Raw genomic sequence first — 23246 nt, forward strand, 5'->3', positions numbered from 1 at the left:
TCAGTGATGCCATCCAGCCATCTCATCCTCTGTCGTCCCCTTTTTCTCCTGCCCCCAATCCCTCCCAGCATCAGAGTCTTTTCCAATGAGTTAACTCTTCGCATGAGGTGGCCAAAGTACTGGAGTTTCTGCCATAAGGGTGGTATGATCTGCATATCTGAGGTTATTGATATTTCTCTTGGCAATCTTGATTCCAGCTTGTGCTTCATCCAGCCTGGAATTACACATGACGTACTCTGCATATAGTTAAATAAGCAGGGTGACAATATACAGCCTTGATGTACTCCTTTCCCAGTTTGCAACCAATCCATTGTTCCATGTCTGTTTCCAAGTGTTGCTTCTTGATCTGCATACAGATTTCTCAGGGGGCCAGTAAGGTGGTCTGGTATTCCCATTCTTGAAGAATTTTCCACAGTTTGTATTGATCAACAGAGTCAAAGGCTTTGGCATAGTCAATAAAGCAGATATTTTTCTGGAACTCTCTTGCTTTTTCAAGGATCCAGTGCATGTTGGCAATTTGATCTCTGGTTCCTCTTCCTTTTCTAAATCCAGCTTGAACATCTGGAGGTCTACTTAATGAAATTCTTTCTCATGCAAGTGCAATTTATACATCTGTGAGTAATGTTCCTCTAGTAGACTAGCCTACCGACAGAAGTGTCAGAGCTGGGTTGGGTTCCCACAATTCATTGATTTACCAAACACTTTCCCACAATTCATTGATTTCCCGAACACTTTTTTAGGCATCACTTACTCTGAACTGGCCTAATGAGAACAGACATAAAGCATGAAGACACTTGCTCCCAGGGGCTGCTAGCAGGAAAAACAGAATATGAAAATAGAGTGCTGGGTGTACAGGGCAGAACCACCAGGACTATCCTGTAGGAAGGTCCTAGGGCCTTGGAGAATGGAGCTGTTCCTGCAGTAGGGAGGATTACACATTCAGCCATGTGTATGGGGCCCCTGCCAGGTGTCAGGCAAGGTACTCAGACCCAGGACCCTCCATGACTGTGACGTTAAATTTAATGTTTACATAAGTGCCTTCAAATCTGATGAAGTGGTTTCCTTTGAAAATCCACTACCCTATGCTTTGAGTGCTTTGTCTATCATGTGCAGTAACTTTGTAAAATCCATATAGTGATTCAAATCTGGATGTCACCATCAAGAAAAAAAAGAACATGTTTTCTCTGATAACAAACATTGCCGTAGTTCATTTTTGTTGAGGAACCAAGTAAGGGGAAATTTACTTCTCTACTTTCTGGTAAGTAGAAATACTTTTTCAACAAAGAAACTTGCCATTAAATACTAATTAAAGCTAATTCCTCCTTGAAAACATGCCAAGTGAAGAAAGGCACAAAAGATCACATATGATCCCATTTACATGAAATATCCAGAGCAAGCAAATCTAGACAGTAGGTTAGTGGTTGTGAGGGACTGGAAAAAGGAGAGAATGTGGAGAGACTTTACTGGATACAAGGTTTCTTTCGGGGACTGATTAAAACATTTTGCAATTTAGTGGTGGAAATGCACAGTCTTGTGACTATACTAAAACCCGCTAAATTGTACGCCTTAAATAATGAATAGGCTCCCTTGCCACAACTAGAGAAAGACCATGCCGCAAGGAAGACCCAGCACAGGCAAAAACCAACAATTTTTCTTAAAAGATGAGTACTATAAAATGTAAAGTCTGTCTAAAAAAGTTTAAAAAGAAAACTGGTTCCAAAGTGTTTAAACTTCTGCATCATATTGTCATTGTGAGAATTATGACTGAAGAAATCTAAGTGAGCGTTTAAAAAATACATCTATTTCTGGTATCTACAGAAGCCGAAGGGAGCCCTCAAATTTCCCTGACTTTTTTAAAAAAATTCAATTACAATAGGAACATGGAAGCCATTTAGCAAGTGTAAATGCTCAATAAGGAATACTGGAAAAGGATAGGGTAAGCTTCTACAAAGAACTAAAAACCTCCTTGACCCATGTAAACACACAGATTAAAAAAAAGACACAATTCATGTTTTTAAGTTCAAAAACTCACAAGAAGATTTGGGAGAATATTAAACCAAATGCTATGGCGGGGCCGTGTTAAAGGAATGCTGGATTCCAGACAGCTGTGTAAATGCTCTGTGCCTCAGTTTCCCCATCTTTAAATGGGAATGCCTTGCCATGCTAAGTCCGACTCGGTGCGACCCCATGGACTGTAGCCTGCCAGGCTCCTCTGTTCATGGGATTCTCCAGGCAAGAATACTGGAGTGGGCTGCCATTTCCTTCTCCATTAAATGATATTAACAGCCCCTAACTCAAAAGATTGTTGTGAACATAAGTACATATAAGGGGCTTCCCAGGTGGCGCTAGTGGTAAAGAACCTGCCTGCTAATGGAGGAAACACAAGAGATGTGGGTTCGATCCCTGGCTTGTGAAGATCCCTTGGAGGAGGGCGTGGCAACCCACTCCAGTATCTTGCCTGGAGAATCCCCATGGACAGAGGAGTCTGGTGGGCTACAGTCCATAGGGTCACACAGAGTCGGACACGACTGAAGCATCTTAGCACAAGTACATGAATGTCTTAAAAGCACTTTAAAAAAAATGGCAGCTATATAATTATAGGTTAACAATGGACTGATTTTTACTTCTCGCTTACCCATATTTTCTAAGTGACCTGCAACGAACACCATTTTTCTAAGAGGACTTATTGTTTAAAACAAAAAACGGGTCGAAACACTCTACGAGCATACGAAAGAGTGAAATCAAAGAACTTAAAGGACACAGAGAGGGCACACCAACGCGCCCGTCGGAGGCCGACAGAGGCAGGTGGCGCCCGCGGGCAGACAGCACGCGGAGAACCCCTGACGCCGGCCGGCAGCCCCGAGGCCGCCATGCTCTTCCGGTCCCAGAGGCCGGGCGGCGGAAGTCGTCCCTCGCCGAGGGACGGAGCCCACGCCGCGCACCCGGCAGCGGGCTAGCCATGGCGATGGGCGGGGGCGGCGGCGGCGGCGGCGGCGGCAGTGGCGGCGGCTTCCCGGAGCCGGAGGACTCGGTACTGTTCCGGCGCGGCACTGGCGAGGTGAGGTTGAGGCCCCGCTGTCGCGACCAACCCCCGCACTCCTTCCCGGGCCGGTCCGCTCACTGCGCGGCCGTGATCCGCATGTTTCTACGTCTTTCCCCACCTGGGAGCCTCAGCCTCACGCTCCTTCTTCGCCCAGTTAGGGCTCCGTAATGACTTTGAGCGCTGCCGCTACTTGACTGTCCGTTGGCTGTCCACCCCCTAGCTCTGAGAGAGGGTGGGAGGTGTGTGAGGACAGGCCAGGGCGAAGCAGGGAAACTGCTGCTAAGTCACTTCAGTCGTGTCCGACTCTGTGTGACCCCATAGACGGCAGCCCACAAGGTTCCCCCGTCCCTGGGATTCTCCAGGCAAGAACACTGGAGTGGGTTGCATTTCCTTCTCCAGTGCATGAAAGTGAAGAGTGAAAGGGAAGTCGCTCAGTCGTGTCCGACTCTTCGCGACCCCATGGACCGCAGCCCACCAGGCTCCTCCGTCCATGGGATTTTCCAGGCAAGAGTACTAGAGTGGGGTGCCATCGCCTTCTCCGAGCAGGGAAACTAGTTAGGAGTTTATTGAAATGATCCAATTGTTAGCCGTGAAGAGCAAAATCACTTGGATTCTGGATATATTTTGAAATCGGAGGCAACAGGTTGTGCACGTGGATACAATAATAGAGGCTTGAGAGAGGAAAGTGAAGGATAACTCCAAGATTGTTCTGAAGAACTGAAAAAATTAAGTTGCCTTTAACTAAGATGGGGAAGACTACAGGTAGAGCAGGTTTATAAGGGGGTAAGATTAGAACTCATTCTTAAAAAAAATTTTTTTTTAACTTTTGTATTGGGGTATAGCCGATTAACAATGTTGTGGTAGTTTAGAACTCATTCTTGAGTGAAATGTGATTGGAGCGAGTTCAAGAGTTGGAGAGGAAAAATTCAAGGCAACACATATAAGCAAATATTTCAAGTTTTATTGTGGGTACTGGAAGATAGAGAAATCAGATGGAGAGGGAGTGAGATAAAGAGGATTCTTAATTGGTTTTTTATTTTGAAGATGGGAACAATGTTTCAACATGTTTGTGGGCTGGATAATTGATTTTGCAGAAGAAAGAAGGATTGCAGCAGCAATGTTCTAGAGTAGGTAGGAGGGAATGGATGTTCAGTTATATGGGTACAGATTTGTGTGGATGGGCAGATATAGTGGCAGGAGATTAGGAGATTATGAAAATTCTGTTTTGATTGTTGCTATTCTCAGTAAAAGAAGCAAGTCATCAGTAGTGAGGAGGGACCAGGGGTCAGGTGTTGGAGGTTAGGAAAGAGAGAAGGTACAAGTGAGCCTCTAGGAGAGTGGGAGAGTGTTGGATTAAATGTAGTGGAATTGTTGCTACGCAACATTCAAGGCCTAGTGGTTATGAGTCTAAAGGAGACATGATCGTGTTTTTCATTAGCTAAATTCAAATCCAGCTGTGCGAGGGCAAAGTGAATGAATAGTGGTTATGGTTTTAACTCAGCATGAAGTGAGGAGGCCAGTACAGAGAGTTACCTTCTTGACTGATGGTGGAATTTAAGCTGGCTAAGAAAGAGAGGACATTAGGATGTTGAGAGACAGTTTAACAAGTGGGAAGGTCACAGTTTCACCAGGCCCAGGGAGGTGAGATGACTGTCATCATCAACCTACTAGGATTAAGTTGTAGAGCCTGGCAGGTGGTAGCTGGAGAGTAGGATTCTTAGTTGAGTTTATAGAGAGTTAGTAGTTAATGGTTATATTAAAGACCATAGAAGTGGGTAGCTGAGACTGGGCACTCTAAAAGGTCATTGGTAGCGAAGCACTTAAAGAACTAACAAGGATAGGGTATTGGAAGGATCATGTACATGGGTTTTTAAATAACCAGAACTTATGACAGGAGTAGTGTTGGAGAGAGTACTGGAATATAAACCTCAGGGAATGAAGCAGGGTGACCCAGGAGGCTGTAGGTGATTGCCGTGAGGAGGGATAGTGGACAGTAGAGTTTGGTGATAGAATTTTCAAACCTGGGAGTTTTAGGGTGGAAGAATCATCTGGAAGTGGAGGTGAGGAACAAGGAAGATTCCTTCCCCACCTCTGGCACACTGATTTGAGAGAGGTGAAGAAGACATTTCATTTTGAAATGCCTGTAGGGACAGAGGTGGGCTACTGTTGATGACTGAGGAACAAATGAAAGGCAGTCCTGATGGTCTGTTCTCTTTGCTGTTGCTGGGTAACAAGTAACCCGAAACTTGGTGGCTTGGAACAATAATCATTTTATTTTTTCTCGAAATTTCTGTGGGGCAGGAGCCTGTGAAGGTCTTAGTGGGTGGTTCTCCTCCAGACCTTTCCTGTGTTTGCATGCACACAGTTGTCAGAGTTGCAGTAGCTGGTGACTGAGCAGCTAGGGACAGACAAGCCGTCTGTTCTCTTCATATTGTCTCAGCTTCTCCATGTGCTCCCAGTGTGGGACGATTTGAATTTCCTTATACCCCTTTGTAATTCCTCCCTTTCATCCCTCCTCATGTCCTGTTCCCAGACAATTGCTGATCCACTTTCTGTCACCCTTGTTTAGTCTGCCTTTTCTAGAATTTTACAAACACGAAATCTTTTTTAATGTGGCTTCTTTTATTCAGCATATTTTGCGTTTCATCCATTTATGTATCAGTTATTCATTCCTTTTCATTGCTGTAGAATCCTGTTGCATAAATATGCTACAGTTTATTCATTGGCTTGTTCATGAACATTTGGGTTGCTTTCAGTTGTGACTATTAAAAATAGAAACACCATAAATATTAGTGTAGGAGACTTTGTATGAGCATATGCTTTTATTTCTCTATGGGAAATGCCTGGGTCATGGAATAGATATATTTTAATTCTTTTTTTTTTTTGGCTCCCCTCCGAGACTTGTGGGATCTTAGTTCACTGACCAGGGAATGAACCCAGGCCCTTAGCAGAAAGAGCAGGAGTCCTAACTACTGTTTATTAAATTGTTTAGCTTTTATTCTTCAGGAACCCCATTTACTCATATGCTAAATATTTTTTGCCAGTTGCCACTTTATTTTCCTTTCTTTCTTCTTTCCTTTCTTTTCATCTATTCCTTGGTACCCGTTAGATGTTCAGTCAACTATCTTCTTCTTTGGGTATCTTGTAGTCAGTGTTACTTTTTCTTCCTTTTCTTTCTTTATTTTGTTTAACTTTTTTTTGGGGGGGGGGGGTGGATAAACACTCTTTATTTCACCAGCAAATAAATTCAGGTCATCTCAGGTTTGGTAACCAAACGGATCATAAGAAAACATGTTTGCTCTCAGATTTTTTAAATTGTAAAATTTAAAAAAAAAGGGATTGTGGAAATATATATATACATAGGCCTTAGAAATTTATGTATAGGAACAAGAAGGCGGGAAAAGACGAAATGGAGCGACAGGGAGTGGACATGCCCCACGTAGAGTTCAAGGACCAGGAGCCACAGCTGCAGGGAGAGAACCAGGAACAGCAGCAGGGTGAGGAGACCCGCGATGAGGAGGCTTGTCAAGGGCCAGCTAGAAGTCAGGTTTCTAGCCCCTCTGTCGCCACCTCCAGTGCCAACCGCCAGCTGATGATGCTGGAAGGAAAGTCAGGATCCTGCTTTTCCTCTCTGGACTCGAGCATTGACATCCTGAAGAAGAGGGCCCAGGAGCTGATCGAAAACATCAACGAGAGCAGGCAGAAGGACCATGCCCTCATGACCAACTTCAGAGACAGCCTCAAGATCAAGGTTTCAGACCTGACAGAGAAGCTCGAGGAGAGGATGTATCAGATTTATAATCACCACAACAAGATCATCCAGGAAAAGCTCCAAGAGTTTACCCAAAAGATGGCAAAGATCAGTCACCTGGAAACAGAGCTCAAACAAGTGTGCCACACCGTGGAGACCGTGTACGAAGACCTGTGTGTCCAGCCTGAGGCTACTACTCTGGAAGAACAGATTCACAAAGATGGCGAATGCTGACAGCTACCAGGAGAGTCACTCTTAGTGACAGCCACCAAGGAAGGCCACCGTTTGGGCCACGCTGAGAAAATTGTTTTTCAGAGTTCTGCAATGCTTCTTTGGCAAAAACAAGCAAACAAAACCCAACCGATGCTCTTTGTGCCAGGCCTCAAAGCACAGCAAGTCCAGCCCCCACCACGGGCCCAGCTTTGGTACTCTCCCAGATTCACCCCACCCCAACCCCACACAGTTGATTAAATGTTTGATTTTCAACCCAAAAAAAAAAAGAAATTTATGTATAAGGATAAATGTGTAAATAGATATCTTTGTTGTTGTTTAGTCACTAAGTTCTGTCTAACTGTTTGTGACCCCATGGACTATAGCCCGCTAGACTCCTCTGTCTATGGGATTTCCCAGGCAAGAATATTGGAGTGGGTGTTTAACTTCTGATTTGACTCCCAGTTGCCTTCTTTTCTCATCTGAGTTTTTAGAAATTTTGATTTTCAGTTTTTTCCCATACTGAAAATGCTTGTTTGACAATTTAATTTCAGATGGCTATTGCATTTTCTTCTGTGATTGTTAGTTGAGAATTTTTATCACCTAAAATATTTCTTCTTATAATAGCTTTGTATGGATATCTTGGTTGTTCATTTTGAAATTTCTTGTAACAGTTGAAATGTGATGAGTTTGGACTGCTGTGTATTTGTGTCTTTTAAGAGTGCCCGCTTCTAAAGATACAGTGTGACTTTCTTTTATAAGTAGTACCTTTTGCATTGGCAGAATTGACATATCTTCTGCTTTAAGGAACATCTCCCATTCCAAGGGCAGCATAAACTCAGACAAGTCAATTACTTGTTTGTGGTTACTTTCCTTATCTACAAAATGATTTAATGATTTTTTAAAGTGTAAATTTATTTCTATTTGGCTGCGCTGCGTCTTCTTGCTGCTCTAGCTTTCTCTAGTTGCAGAGAGTGGGGGCTACTCTACTTGCTGTGTGAGGGCTTCTCATTGCAGTGGCTTGTTGCGGAATGCAAGTGGCTTGTTGCAGAATGCAGGCTCCACGGCACGAGGGCTTTAGTAGTTGCAGCTCCCAGACTCCAGAACAAGGGCTCAGTAGTCGTGGCTCCGCGGCTGCGGAACACAGGCTCAACAGTTGCTACACACAGGCCTAGTTGCCCTTGAGGAATGTGCAATCTTCCCCAATCAGGGGTCGAACCCATGTCTCCTGCATTGGCAGGCGGGTTCTTTACCACTGAGGCCACTGGAAAAGCCCGACTTAATGATTTGTAAGTACTTTTTACCGTAGAGCAAGATTAATAGTTTTATATGAGAACCTATTTCTCTCTGAATAGTGAATATTAACAAGAAAAAGAGACATTCATTTTACAACTAAATGAGTTTTATATCCAACCTCTTTGGAACTCATGAGTTGACTAATACTGTATAAAATCCAACATGCTGATGGATGGTGTTTTGTAGCCTGTCTTCCCTTTACCAACATCGTGTATTCAAACTTACCTTCAACTACTCTATAGCATGGAAATTATTCTAGTTTAACTTGATGCCTCACTGACCTGTCAAAGTGTTCATTTTTGAAAGTGAAGTGAAAGCGAAAGTCACTCAGTTGTGTCTGACTCTTTGCGACCCATGGACTATACAGTCCATGGAATTCTCCAGGCCAGAATGCTGAAGTGGGTAGCCTTTCCCTTCTCCAGGGGATCTTCCCAACCCAGAGATTAAACCCAGGCGGATTCTTTACCGGCTGAGCCACAAGAATTTTTAATTGTGGTTTAAAAAAAGACTATTATCATCTCAACTACTTTTAAGCATACACTTCTGTGTGTTTGTGTGTGTTCAATCACTCAATTGTGTCCGACTCTGCGACCCCATGGACTGTAGCCTGCCAGGCTCCTCTGTCCATGGAGTTTTCCAGGCAATACTGGAGAGGGTTGCCATTTCCTACTCCAGGGAGTCTTCCCAACCTGGGGCTGGAACCTGTGTCTCTTGCGTCTCCCACATTGGCAGGAATATTCTTTATCTCTGTGCCACCTGAGAAGCCTGTACATTTACAGTAGTGTTAAATATATTCACATTGTAGTACAGTACATCTCCAAAACTTGTAAATCTTGCAAATTTGAAACTCTACCCATTAAACATTTATTTCCTCCTCTTCTTTTAAAGCCTGAGGTAACTGCCATTCAGCTTTCTGTTTCTATGACTTTGACTTCTTAGCTCCCTCATATGAGTGGAATCACACGGGCAGTGTGTTTATTTTTGCTTCCATGCTTTTCTTGGCTCATGGTTGTCCTTAGAGTGCTTGGTAGTTTCTTTTCTATCTCTCTAAATCCTTTTAGTTTTTATTTCCTAGCCTGTTTCCCCCATGATCATCCACCATATGCTACTTTCCTCTTTTTAATTGAGGTATAATTGACATACAACATTATATTAATTTTAGTTGTACAGCGTAATGATTTCAAATGTATACATATTTCAAAATGATCACAATAAATCTAGTTAATATCTGTTACCATCAGTTCAGTTCAGTTGCTCAGTCATGTTTGATTCTTTGCGACCCCGTGGACTGCAGCACGCCAGCCCTCCCTCTCCATCACTAACTCCCAGAGCTTACTCAAACTCATGTCCATTGAGTCAGTGATGCCATCCAACTATCGCATCCTCTGTCGTCCCCTCCTTCTCCCACCTTCAGTCTTTCCCAGCTTCAGGATCTTTTCCAGTGAGTTAGCTCTTTGCATCAGGTGGCCACAGTATTGGATTTTTAGCTTTAGCATCAGTCCTTCCAATGAATATTCAGGACTGATACCCTTTAGGATTGATGGGTTGGATCTCCTTGCAGTCCAAGGGACTTTCAAGAGTCTTCTCCAACACCACAGTTCAAAAGTATCAATTCTTCAGCACTCAGCTTTCTTTATAGACCAACTGTCACATCCATACATGACAACTGGAAAAGCCATAGCTCTGACTAGATGGACCTTTGTTGGCAAAGTAATGTCTCTGCTTTTTAATATGCTGTCTAGGTTGGTCCTAGCTTTTCTTCCAAGGAGCAAGCCCCTTTTAATTTTATGGCTGCACTCACCATCTGCAGTGATTTTGGAGCCCAAAAATATAAAGTATGCCACTGTTTCCACTGTTTCTGCATCTGTTTGCCATGAAATGAGAGGACTGGATGTTTCGATCTTAGTTTTCTGAATTTTGAGTTTTAAGCAGAAATGGATGTTTTTCTGGAACTGTCTTTCTTTTTTGATGATCCAAAAGATGTTGGCAATTTGATCTCTGGTTTCCCTGCCTTTTCTAAATCCAGCATGAACATCTGGAATTTCATGGTTCATGTACTGTCAAAACCTGGCTTGGAGAATTTTGAGCATTACTTTGCTAGCATGTGAGGTGAGTGCAATTGTGCGGTAGTTTGAACATTGTTTGACATTGCCTTTCTTTGGGATTCACAATCAGGTTGATGGAAACAAATAGCCCCAGATCATACACCTTAAAACCTAAATAAAGAAACAAATAATCAGCCTACCAGAGGTATAGAATTGGTATAGAATTTAAAGACTCAAGAAACAGTTTTCTAAAACAGGTTAACCTGGGGTATCCTCTAATGCACATTAATGAAGTCTCCTTTATGTACAGATGGGAAGGTCCCCTGGAGGAAGAAATGGCAACCCACTCCAGTATTTTTGCCTAGAGAATCCCATGGACAGAGGAGCCTGGCGGGCTACAGTCCATGCGGTCGCAAAAAGTCAGATACGACTGAGCGACTAATACTTCTTTGGGATTGGAATGAAAACTGACCTTTTCCAGTCCTGTGGCCAATGCTGAGTTTTCCAAATGTGCTGGCATATTGAGTGCAGCACTTTGACAACATCATCTTTTAGGATTTGAAATAGCTCAACTGTAATTCCATCTCCTCCACTAGCTTTGTTCATAGTGATGCTTTCTAAGGCCCACTTGACTTCACATTCCAGGATGTCTGGCTCTAGGTGAGAGATCACATCATCGTGATTATCTGGATCATGAAGATCTTTTTTGGATAGTTGTTCTGTGTATTCTTGCCACCTCTTCTTAATATCTTCTGCTTCTGTTAGGTCCATACCATTTCTATCCTTTATTGTGCCCATCTTTGCATGCAATTTTCCTTCGGTATCTCTAATTTTCTTGAAAGATCTGTAGTCTTTCCCATTCTATTGTTTTCCTCTATTTCTTTGCATTAGTCACTGGGGAAGGCTTTCTTATCTCCTTGCTGTTCTTTGGAACTCTGCATTCAGATGGGTATATCTTTTGTTATATCTGTCACCATACATGGTTACAATTGTTTTTTTTCTGGTGTTGAGAGTTTTAAGTCTTTGTATTTTGAAATATGTAGTTCAGTGTTATTAACTATAGTCACCATGCTGCACATTACACCCCCATGACTGACTTACTTTATAACTCGAAGTTGGTACATTTTGACTCCCAAAGGCAATGGCACCCCACTCCAGTACTCTTGCCTGGAAAATCCCATGGATGGAGGGGCCTGGTAGGTTGCAATCCATGGGGTCACGAAGAGTTGGACACGACTGAGCTACTTCCCTTTCACTCTTCACTTTCATGCATTGGAGAAGGAAATAGCAACCCACTGCAGTGTCCTTGCCTGGAGAATCCCAGGGACGGGGGAGCCTGGTGGGCTGCCGTCTATGGGGTCGCACAGAGTCGGACACGACTGAAGCCACTTAGCAGCAGTGCTCTTTTCAATCCCTACCCCAACCCCTCCACCCCTGTCCCTGGAAACTGCCAGTCTGTTCTTTGAGTCTATGAAGTTGGGCTTTTTGTTGTTGTTTGGTTCTTTTGGTTTTGTTTCTAAATTCCACGTAAAAGTAAGATCACATGGTATGTATCTGTCTTTCTCATTTCAGTTAGTGTAATGCCCTCAAGGACCATTCATGTAGTCTCCAAATGACAAGATTTTATTCTTTCTTATGGCTGAATAATATTCTATTGTATATGAACAGGTATCCCCTGCTTTTTTAAGTTGACTTTCTGCCACTTTGCTTTCATAAAAGACCTACGTTAATATGTGTTTTCATTAACTGAAAGAAATCCAGAGAGGATTTTCACTTTTATGAAAAAAAAAAAAAAAATGAAAAGTAAAAATAACACTGAGCGTTTTGTTTTGCAGCAAGGCATGATAGAGGCCGCATGCCACCCAGGCAGTGAGAGTGGCTCCACCAGGCTCCTCCCCAGGAGCTACACTCAGCATCAAGCCAGCGTAGCTTTGAACTGTGCCTGGGAGCCTCTGTGCCATATCCTGATTTTTTTTTTTTTTAAATCCATAAGCGAGTTATATCCTAACCTCCTTGATTCTTTGCTCTATTCTATCTCCATTTATAAAAGATTTCATAGGAGTATTCTACTTCCAGGTTTTTCAGGTCGTGGGCAAAACCTGTATACATTTTCCATTCCCCCATTGTTGGACACTTAGGTTATTTCCATCTCTTATCTTTTGTAAATAATAATGCAGTGGATGTGGGAGTGCCTATATCCTTTCAAGTTAGCGTTTTTGTTTTCTGTAGATAAATTCCATTAGTGGAATCTGCTGGATCATGTGGTAGTTCTGTTTTTTGAGGAACCTTCATACTGTTTTCCAAAGTGGCTCTGCCGGTTTACATTCCAGCCAGCAGTGGACTCTTGTCCCTTATGTCTCCATCCTCATCAACACTTGTTATCTTTTTTTTTTTAATGTGTATATATTTTATTTTATTTTTTCAAATTTATTTTTAATCGGAGAATAATTACTTTACAATGTTGTGTTGGTTTCTGCTGTACAACAAAGTGAATCAGCCACAAGTATACATATACCCCTCCCTTTAAGCCTCCTTCCCACCCGTTATTGCCTTTCTGATAATAGCCATTCTAGCAGGTGTGAGGTGATGTATCACTGTGGTTTTGATTTGCACTTACCTAATGATGTTCAGACTGGTTTTAGAAAAGGCAGAGGGACCAGAGATCAAATTGCCAACATCCGCTGGATCATCAAAAAAGCAAGAAAGTTCCAAAAAAACATCTATTTCTGCTTTATTGACTATGCCAAAGCCTTTGACTGTGTGGATCACAATAAACTGTGGAAAATTCTTCAAGAGATGGGAATACCAGACCACCTGACCTGCCTCTTGAGAAATCTGTATGCAAGTCACAAAGCAACAGTTAGAACTGGACATGGACCAACAGACTGGTTCCAAATAGGAAAAGGAGTATGTCAAGGCTGTATATTGTCATCCTGCTTATTTAACTTATATGCAGAGTACATCATGGGAAACGCTGGGCTGGAAGAAACACAAGCTGGAATCGAGATTGCCGGGAGAAATATCAATAACCTCAGATATGCAGATGACACCACCGTTATGGCAGAAAGTGAAGAGGAACTGAAAAGCCTCTTGATGAAAGAGGAGAGTGAAAAGGTTGGCTTAAAGCTGAACATTCAGAAAACTAAGATCATAGCATGTGGTCCCATCACTTCATGGGAAATAGGTGTGGAAACAGTGGCAGACTTTATTTTTTTGAGCTCCAAAATCACTGCAGATGGTGACTGCAGCCATGAAATTAAAAGACGCTTACTCCTTGGAAGGAAAGTTATGACCAACCTAGATAGCATATTAAAAAGCAGAGACATTACTTTGCCAACAAAGGTCCGTCTAGTCAAGGCTATGGTTTTTCCAGTGGTCATGTATGGATATGAGAGTTGGACTGTGAAGAAAGCTGAGTGCTGAAGAATTGATACTTTTGAACTGTGGAGTTGGAGAAGATTCTTGAGAGTCCCTTGGACTGCAAGGAGATCCATCCAGTCCATTCTAAAGGAGAACAGTCCTGAGTGTTCTGTGGAAGGACTGATGCTAAAGCTGAAACTCCAGTACTTTGGCCACCTGATGTGAAGAGTTGACTCATTAGAAAAGACTCTGATGCTGGGAGGGATTGAGGGCTGGAGTAGAAGGGGACGACAGAGGATGAGATGGCTGGATGGTATCACTGACCCTATGGACATGAGTTTGGGTGAACTCCGGGAGTTGGTGATGGACAGGGAGGACTGGCATGCTGCAGTTCATGGGGTCGCAAAGAATCGGACACGACTGAGCGAGTGAACTGAACTGAGCTGAATGATTGGTGATGTTGAGCATCTTTCTGTTTACCTGTTGGCCTTCTGTATGTCTTTGGACATATACATTCATGCATACTTTATTATAAGTGATACCTAAAATAATGTAAACACTGAAGTGAGTCACCTGTAGGCAGCATATAGGTGGTGTTTTTTTTTTAATCCATTCAACCAGATTGTCTTTTGATTGGAGAATTTAGTTCATTTACATTTTAAGTAATTGTTGTTACGTAGGTTACTTACTGCCATTTTGTTAAACTTCTTCGGGATGTCTCATAGTTCTTCTGTTTCCTTATTTCGTCTCCCTTTGTGGTTTGATCATTTTATCTAATTGTATGCTTAGATGTTTTTGTCTTTATCTTTTGAGTATTTCTTATAGATTTTTGATTTTTGCTTTGTGGTTACAATGAGTCTTACATATAGTAACTTATATTTACAGTCATCTATTTTAAGTTGATAATGAGGTAAATTTTAATTCATTCTAGAGCTCTGCATTTTTATTCCCCTCCACACTGTGCCTTTGATGTCACGTGTTACATTAAGCTTCATTCAGAGAGTGCAGTGAGCTTGAGCCAGACAGAGAGAGAGGGTGAAAATGTTGCATCCGGCAGCCTCTGAGCATCTCCATAGATCCCTGATATGCACCAAACTAGAAGCCTTCTCAAGCCTAATTTTCTGGACAAGCGAATGGGCCTGTTACACAGAAAGACTGAGGTGTGTTTCAGTCTGTTATTGGTGCAGTCCCCTGGGGGCAGTAGCCTGCCAAGGACTATTTCTTTGACTGTTGGTCCTGTGGGACCCAAGAACCTGTGCCCACCCTGGGCTGCAGCTGTAAAAACCAGTACACGAGACGTGAATTACTAGGACATCAGACGTGCACACGTCCCCTGTGGGAGGTAACTGGTGCTGTGGAGAGCGGCAGAGGGCAAAGCTGGCCCTTGTAGGCTGGAGTGAGGCAGGCAGTGCGAAGACGGTGCTCCTCGCCTCTGGTCTCAGTGTCCTAGCCGGTCACCTGATGGATGATAAATTAAATGCCTGGGCTTTCCAGGTGGGGCTCTCAGTAAAGAACCTGCCTGCCAGAGCAGGAGAAGTAAGAGTCTTGGGTTCCATCCCTGGGTCAGGAAGATCCCCTGGAGGAGGGCATGGCAATCCACTCCAATATTCCTGCCTGAAGAATCCCATGGGCAGAAGAGCCAGGCAGGCCACAGTCCAGAGGGTTGCACAGAGTGGGACACGATGCATGTGTATCCTGCAGACCACCACTTTAAGATAAGCACATGAGCCTCTTACAGAAAGTCTGGGCACCTCTCAGCCAGCTGCCTCCGCGCCGGTATTGTGGGGGAGGACAGGTTCCAAGCATGGGAACCCTTTCAGAGCCAGTCCTCAGTTCTGTTCCTTTGTGTGACTTGTAGACAAAAGACCCCTTGTTTTATTATTGTTGTTTTTTAATAGTAACCCATTTTATTTTTAATTACTTTTTAATAAATTAAAATTTATTTGGGTCTCCGTTGCTGCACGAGGACTCTCTAGTTGCAGAGAACAGGAGCTCTAGTTGAGGGGCACAGACTTCCCGTTGCAGTGGCCTCTCTCGTGGAGCGCGGACGCCGGGCGCACAGGTCTCTATAGTTGTGCTTCCCGGGCTCTGGAGCACAAGCTCAGTAGTTGTGGCACACGGGCTTAGTTGCCCCACAGCATGTCGGGTCTTCCCAGGGCAGGGATTGACCCCATGTCCCCTGCATTGGCAGGTGGATTCTTATCCACCGTACCACCAGGGACGACCCCCTTTGTTTTTTAAGTTAGATATTTTGGTGACTCATCTCTCAGTTACTGGTCTAAAAACTTGGGATACCTAATTTGGGGTTCAGACCTTTTCCTCCTCAGGAAGAAGATGCAGGTTTTTGAGTTTCCTCCTGATCATGGGTCGCCGCACCAGGAGTGGCGTTTATGGCAGAATTCCTTCTCAGCCTTTCCTTCCCACTTTTGGATTAAAATGCTTATTGTTTGACTTCACATTTTAATATTTTATTGTATTTGTTTTATATCATTCTTTTGTTTTGTGTGACAATATGTCTTACATCCCTGATTAGACCATCTCTCCTGAGAACATGATTTCATGTACCTCTCAGTGAAAAGTGCTTCATACATGGTGCGTGCTCAAAAATATTTCTTTTTGGATCGGACTAAATAAAAAGAAATAGCTTAATTATTTTAGGTATTTTCTTGATTACTTAATATCACTGCCTTTTAAAATTAATTGATAAATCACTTTTGATGGTTTATATCTTTAAACATTTTGAGAATTCTTTTTTTGAACAATCTAGACGCATTGTAAGGTCAAGAGGAAAAAATATTCTTTGGACCACAGAGTCAGTGGTTAGAATAGCCTTCCCAGAGTCTGGATACAGCTGAGCTGATGACCGGATGTTTTGCCTTTCTGCCAAACTGAACCCCTTCATCTGCTCTTGGAAAAGACTGAAACTTGTGTTACCCCTGAACAGACCCACTTCTGCTTGGTGGATAAGAATCACGTTGTAGGGTATTTACATCATGGCACTCCTAGAACATTTACTTGTGTCTAGCTTTGGGGGTAATGCCACATAATCTCTAACCAAATGGGCTTCTTGTGATTTAATTAGGTTATAAAATACCTCTTTTAGTGTAACATTATGTCTGGACTAACTCTTGTTCCTCACACACATTTTTGATGAAACACAACCAAATGTGAATTATTTTTATTCTTTACCTTTCCCAGAGTGATGATTCTGATGTTTGGGATGATACAGCATTGATAAAAGCATATGATAAAGCTGTGGCTTCATTTAAGGTATGAAATGTTTATTTATTCTTTTGCTTACTTCCTCATGTATATTCATTTGGGAAGAAATTGATAACATACACCAAAGTGTTACAGTACATATTATTCAGTTCTAATTTTGAAGATTAAAAGATAACAGATAAATTAATTACCTTCCTTCAGAAGTTGGTAACCTGACTATATGTCATCTCTTTAACAGAGGCAGTTTAAGTAGTTTTCAAACATTATTTTGAATATGTTTACACTATATCAGACTATTGAGGTCTATTTCAGATTAGTGGAAGGACAGTCTGAATTATACTTTTAAAATATTTAACAAGCCCTTATTGAAATAATATTGATGATAAATAGCCGTAGTGCAGTAATGAATATTTGCAGGGTGTTTATAGTGTTCCTGGCACTGTTCCATGTGCTTTCCATACATTAATTTAATTCTCCCCAAATCCTATGAGGTATCAAGTGTTCCTGATGGTGATAAATGTCAAGGAAGACACAGTTCATTTGCAGGGTGAAGCCTGTTTTTTTGCAACCCAAACAAGACTTTTACACAGTTGCCCAACATGATCATTTTCTCTGCTGTCAGACGTCTTTAGTCTCATTGAGCATCATGCCTGGCCCATCAGTAGTCCGGGCACAGAGCATACACTCCTACAGAGCACCGAGTGTAGACTCTACTTCCTTTCCTAGTCTCTCCTGTAGCATGAAGGAAAGATGAGATCTGCATGTCATCCTTGATGCTGAACTCTAAATTGAGCAGTAACGTGCTTTCCAACATACATTTAGACTAGAGATACACCAGTCAGAGTTACCAGGAGAGTGCTGTGAAATGCAGATCAAAATAGGGCTGAATGTGGGTGGGTGATACTGAAGGGGGAAGCAGACTGAGAAAAGAACTGATGTGGGCAAGAGGCAGTTTCCTTTTAGTGGTGGGGTAAATGTGAAGCTATGAAGTTGGTGGTCAGAAATATTGAACTAAGGAGAAAAGCCAGAACTAGATAATAGTTTCGGAAGTTTGTTAGCATAGTAAGCATAATTGAAGTAATAGGAATAGATGATCATAAGCAGGTAAAGATGGCAGTTCTTATTGGGAATGCCCAAGTTTAAAACTTGATGAGAGAAGTAATGAAAGCATTAGGGCTCTGCATTGCTATGTCATCAAAAATGCTATGGCTAGCAAGAAGAAAAATGATTGACAGAGTATAATATGGAAAGGCTGAGAGTGAGGAGACTTGCTTGAAAGGGTCCTTAGAGCCGGTGATCATTATATATCTTCAAGAGCAGTTTCTGTAGCCTATGGGATGGTGACAAAGAGCCTCTCTGAGGCAGTAGGGCCTGGAGACCAGTTTATAGTGGATGAATTACATTGTGACTTTTTAATAATATATCACTCTGTAACACATACACTTCTATTCACATTTTCATAGCACGCTCTGAAGAACGGTGACATTTCCGAAGCCTCAGAAAAACCAAAAGGCACACCTAAAAGAAAATCTGCTAAGAATAAAAGCCAAAGAAAGAACACCTCAAGTCCTTCAAAGCAGGTTATTTTAAAACCTCAAGATTTAACTTCTAAGCATTTCTTGTTACTGTCCTTATTAAATAGTATAAACTATCTTTAATTAAATGATTAGTACAGTGTTTTCCATTGACGTGTAATCATAAAAGTTCTGAAGCGCCTCAACTTTCTATTGTTCAGGAACATGCATGTTAATAAAACCATAAAGAATTAGGAGGAAATGACACGCTAAATCAGGGCAGTGTCTACTGTATGTTGGGATAGCAGGGAGGAAGGCGGTGCTTCATGGGAGGGGTACCTGAGGGCTTACACTGAATTGGCAGTGTTCGACTTTTCTCAAACTGAGAGAGGTATCCTCCTTTTCCTTCAAAATCCTAAAACTGTTAATACCCAGGGACTAAATATTCTGGGTAGAGTCACTTCTACTTAAACAGTCAACCTAGAAGGTAATTATTTTGGTGTCTCACTAGTAGCACCAAGGGGGAGCTAAACTCTTCCCTGGTGGCTCAGAGGTTAAAGCATCTGCCTGCAATGCGAGAGACCTGGGTTCGATCCCTGGATCAGGAAGACCCCCTGGAGAAGGAAATGGCAACCCACTCTAGTACTCTTGCCTGGAAAATCCCATGGATGGAGGAGCCTTGTGGGCTACAGTCCACGGGGTTGCAAAGAGTCGGACACAGCTGAGCAACTTCACTTTCACTTTACCAAAAGGGAAGAGAGCTGATGTGTGATGGGAACTTGTTATGTGCTGGGCCAGGATACTGGACACTTGACATGCTTCCCATCCTCTCTGTTCTTCACAGCACATGTGTGAGGCAGATTATACTACAACCACTTAACAGATGAGGAAAACACAGCTCAGAGTGATTAAGAAACTTGTCCATGATTATATAAATGATGGAATTATTTGGTACTTCTATTAGAATTCAAATTTCTGTGTTTTGGGCCTCAAATCTTTTTCTTTGTAACATTCTGTCTCCCAGAACAGTCAGCTGGAGACTCCCCCCTCCCCCCCCAACTCCACCCCACTCAAACAGGATTACAGTTTACTTTTTTTTAAGAAATGTGTTTTTGTGTCTTTGGTTTCTTTTACAGTGGAAAGTTGGTGACAAATGTTGTGCCATTTGGTCAGAAGATGGGTGCATTTACCCAGCTACTATCGCTTCAATTGATTTTAAGAGAGAAACCTGTGTTGTGGTTTACACTGGATATGGAAATAGAGAGGAGCAAAATCTGTCTGATCTACTTTCCCCAACCTCTGAAGTAGCTAATATAGAGCAAAATGCTCAGGAGGTAAGGATAAAAAAATTAGAGTTCTTAGAAGCAGAGACTAGATGAGAAACTAAACAGTATAGCTGATTGTCAGTTTGATCCACTGAAGCTTTAATTTTTTCTCAGTGATGCCTTTATAACGAAAATACGTATATTTCTTTCTCTTAAAAGAATGAAAATGAAAGTCAAATTTCAACAGATGAAAGTGAGAACTCCTCCAGGTCTCCTCTAAATAAACCAAATAATACCAGGTCGAGAGCTGCTCCGTGGAACTCTTTTCTGCCTCCACCACCCCATATGCCAGGATCAGGCCTGGGACCAGGAAAGGTAAACTTCTATCCAGAAAAGGTTTCCCAGGACGTGGTTCACAGTATTGGAACCTTCAGCCCCTGCATTAAGTGAATTGTAGCTTTTCTCATTAAACTGTTAGGGTTGGGTGTTGGTTTGTTTTTTTTGGCTGTGGTAGGCAGCTCACAGGGTCTCAGTTCCCTGACCAGGGGTTGAACCCGGGCCACCTAGACCACCAGAGCTTTCCCTCATGAAACTTGTGTAGCTTTCTACAGATGTTGTAAATAGATACCAAGAATTCTCTGAAAAGGAAATAAGATAGTAATGCCTTTCCCAACAATTTTTATTGAGTATTAGGTGTTAGAGTAATAATTCAGCAAACTTAAGTTTGAAAATATTTTATCATCAGCTGGATGTTGTACTATAGTTCCCTATGACACTTGTATAAGGTATATAAAAATTGGAAGAGAACCCAATATTTATATCTGGTACAGGTGAAATCCAAAGAAGCTCCCAGATTGTTTTGTAGAGTAAAATGTAAATACTGTTTTTACTTATGGGTTTTTTGGTTATCAGTAACAAATAAAAAAGGTTTTTACCTTTGTCATGGAATCCAAATCCCTATCCAGTTGTCTTGTTAAAGCATTGATTTCTTCAAGCAATAATAATACTAAACATTTTGTTTTAATCAACCATGACATTAAAACTTCTTCTTAGGCTTTCCTGTTGAGAGCTCCTTATTGAGATTTGTATTATATTACATTTTTCAGAATGATCAGACCTCTTAGTTTATATACATAATGCTTTGTTGGTCTCAGGGGGCTGATTTCCTTGTTAAGAAAAATGTTTATAGTTTATAATATGTATTTTTATAATATATATTCTTAAGTTAGCACATGTAAGTGAAAAGACATCCAATAGATTATACAGTTTAGTTTATGAAATTGTGGGAGATATAGTCTTATATGATTGAAACATCTTGCTGAATATTTGATCTCTTGTTTACTAGATAATGAAAAATTTTCCTTACTCTGCTTTTACTTCCTGACTGTCTATATAGAAAGGAAGTGAGAAAAATCTAAATTTGTGAGTCTAGGGGCTTCCCTGTCGGTCCAGCAATTAAGACTCTGTTTCCAATGCAGAGGGTGAGGGTTAGATCTCTCGTCAGGGAACTGAGATTCTACATGCCATACAGCATGGCCCTCCTTCCCTTCCCCCCACCAAAAAAAAGAATCTGTATGATGTCAGCGTTTGGTATGTGAAATTCTATCTAACCTTTTTGATACGAATAATATAGATGTTATTCTGGGCAGCTATTTTGAATCTTTTGACGTTGGGTTTTTTCTTTGTTTTTGTTTTTGTTTTTTTTTTCCTTTTTACATTTTAAAACTGGTAAATAAATCTTCCTTTGAAATACTCTTTATAGGCAGGTCTAAACTTCAGTGGCCCGCCGCCGCCACCCCCACCCCCACCGCATTTCCTGTCCTGCTGGCTGCCTCCATTTCCTGCTGGACCACCAGTAAGTGCAAAAGAATTCGGATTAAACTGTACTTTCATACAGAGTTTGGGATTTAGCCAGAACACAGGTAGTTTGGAAATGTCATTGTATACCATCCTTGTGGCCAGTTTCTGCTGGGTAAAAGTTCAGGCTAAACCTTCGGGTTTTTCTTTTTAATGCCCAGACTCAGTCCTCTTAAAGACCCAGCTCTGAGCCCTGTTGTGCGTGCTTCCTTCCTGGCAGACGTATCTCATTCTAAGGGAAGTAGCTCCTATCTAGAAGGATTTAATGACACCATGCTTAGGGATCAGTGTTTTACCTTTCAAGGCATGTAGACTGTGGATATCTAATGGTAGACTTTTAAATATCAATAATAGGTGAAATACAAAGACAGTTATTTTGGTAAACTGTGTTGGTGTGGGGGCAGTGTAGATGTTCTAGCCAGAACCTTTACTGGTCTTTTTTTGTTACTCATTACTGGTTAGCTTTCTCCAAATCCCAGATTAAAAAAAAAAAAAATTTAACCAAGAGATGACATGGGATGTCAGGAAAGATACAACTAACATCCAGCATTCTGTACATAAAATAGATTTCCATACTTTGTATTTTTGTCTACTGACTTTAAAGTATATCTTTCTGTTTCCAGATGATTCCCCCACCACCTCCCATATGTCCAGATTCTCTGGATGATGCTGATGCTTTGGGAAGTATGTTAATCTCTTGGTACATGAGTGGTTATCATACTGGGTATTACATGGTAAGTGATCACTCAGCATCTTCCCTGACAGTCACTTTGTGGTTTTGTGACTTTGTTTTGCTTGTAACTAAAAAGTGGTTTCTCATGTTAGGTAGATCCTCAGAGTTAAAAACTATAGGCATACCTCAATGAAGCAAGGCATACGATTCTTTTGGTTTCCTAGTACATATAAAAATTATGTTTACATTATACTGTATTCTAGAATGTATATAATAGTATTATGTCTTAAAAACAGTGTACAAACCTTAATTGTAAAGTACGTTATTGCTAAAAAATGCCAACTACTATCTGACAACACGGTTGCCACAAAACCTTCAGTTTGTTTGAACAGTGTAGCTATTTAAAGCTGCAGGAAGCAAAGGTTTGATCCCTGGTTGGCGAACTAAGATTCTGCATGCAACGAAGCGGTGCCACACACAGAAAAATAGCAAGCTTTGCTTTTCTTATTCATCAGTCCTTTGGTGACCAGTTTCACTAAACTGAGTGACCGCTTACTTCAACTATATTCTTTCTAACTTCCCTAGTTAGTTGTCACATCGTTTCTTTCTCCACTTTATAGACAGACTTCTTTGAAAAGTTACGTCTGGTTGTCTTCTCTGCTTCCTTGCCTTCTATTCTTTCTTCAGGCCTATCGGTAGACTTCTGTCTTCCCCACTGTATTCAGATTTTTACCCCCACTGTATTCAGATTTTTACCCCCAGACTGCTGACTCCGTGGTCAGTTCTCTGCTTTATGTCTCTTACCTCTCAGCAACATTGTAATCTATTTGACTACACTTTTCTCTCCAGCCTGGGATAACATGCTGTAGTCTGCTAGTCCTAAGTCTTCCTTCTCAGCTGCTCCTTCTAGACTCCGTAGACAGCTTTTCCTCCTCCACCCAGTATCTGTGTGAGATCCCTCATGCTCAATGTATAGCCCCCTTCTCGGACTATAAACTCACCAGGTGACC

General features: G+C 41.8%; 1 protein-coding gene across 3 annotated transcripts in view; it reads left to right on the top strand.

Moving 5' to 3' along the window:
* The first annotated feature begins 2927 nt into the window (after positions 1-2927).
* Positions 2928-23246, top strand: part of LOC128066113 (survival motor neuron protein) — a 30072-nt gene continuing 9753 nt past the window's right edge. For all 3 annotated transcript variants that reach the window (XR_008201184.1, XM_052659197.1, XM_052659195.1), the window contains exons 1-7: positions 2928-3058; positions 16904-16975; positions 18391-18507; positions 19578-19775; positions 19926-20081; positions 21469-21561; positions 22187-22297. Coding sequence is in view for 2 of the 3 variants with exons in the window: in XM_052659197.1 (XP_052515157.1) it covers positions 2960-3058; positions 16904-16975; positions 18391-18507; positions 19578-19775; positions 19926-20081; positions 21469-21561; positions 22187-22297 (846 nt within the window). In the remaining variant the exon portion in view is untranslated. The remainder of the gene's footprint in view (positions 3059-16903; positions 16976-18390; positions 18508-19577; positions 19776-19925; positions 20082-21468; positions 21562-22186; positions 22298-23246) is intronic.

The sequence above is a fragment of the Budorcas taxicolor genome, chromosome 20, assembly GCF_023091745.1.
Source record: "Budorcas taxicolor isolate Tak-1 chromosome 20, Takin1.1, whole genome shotgun sequence".
Lineage (NCBI taxonomy): Eukaryota > Metazoa > Chordata > Mammalia > Artiodactyla > Bovidae > Budorcas > Budorcas taxicolor.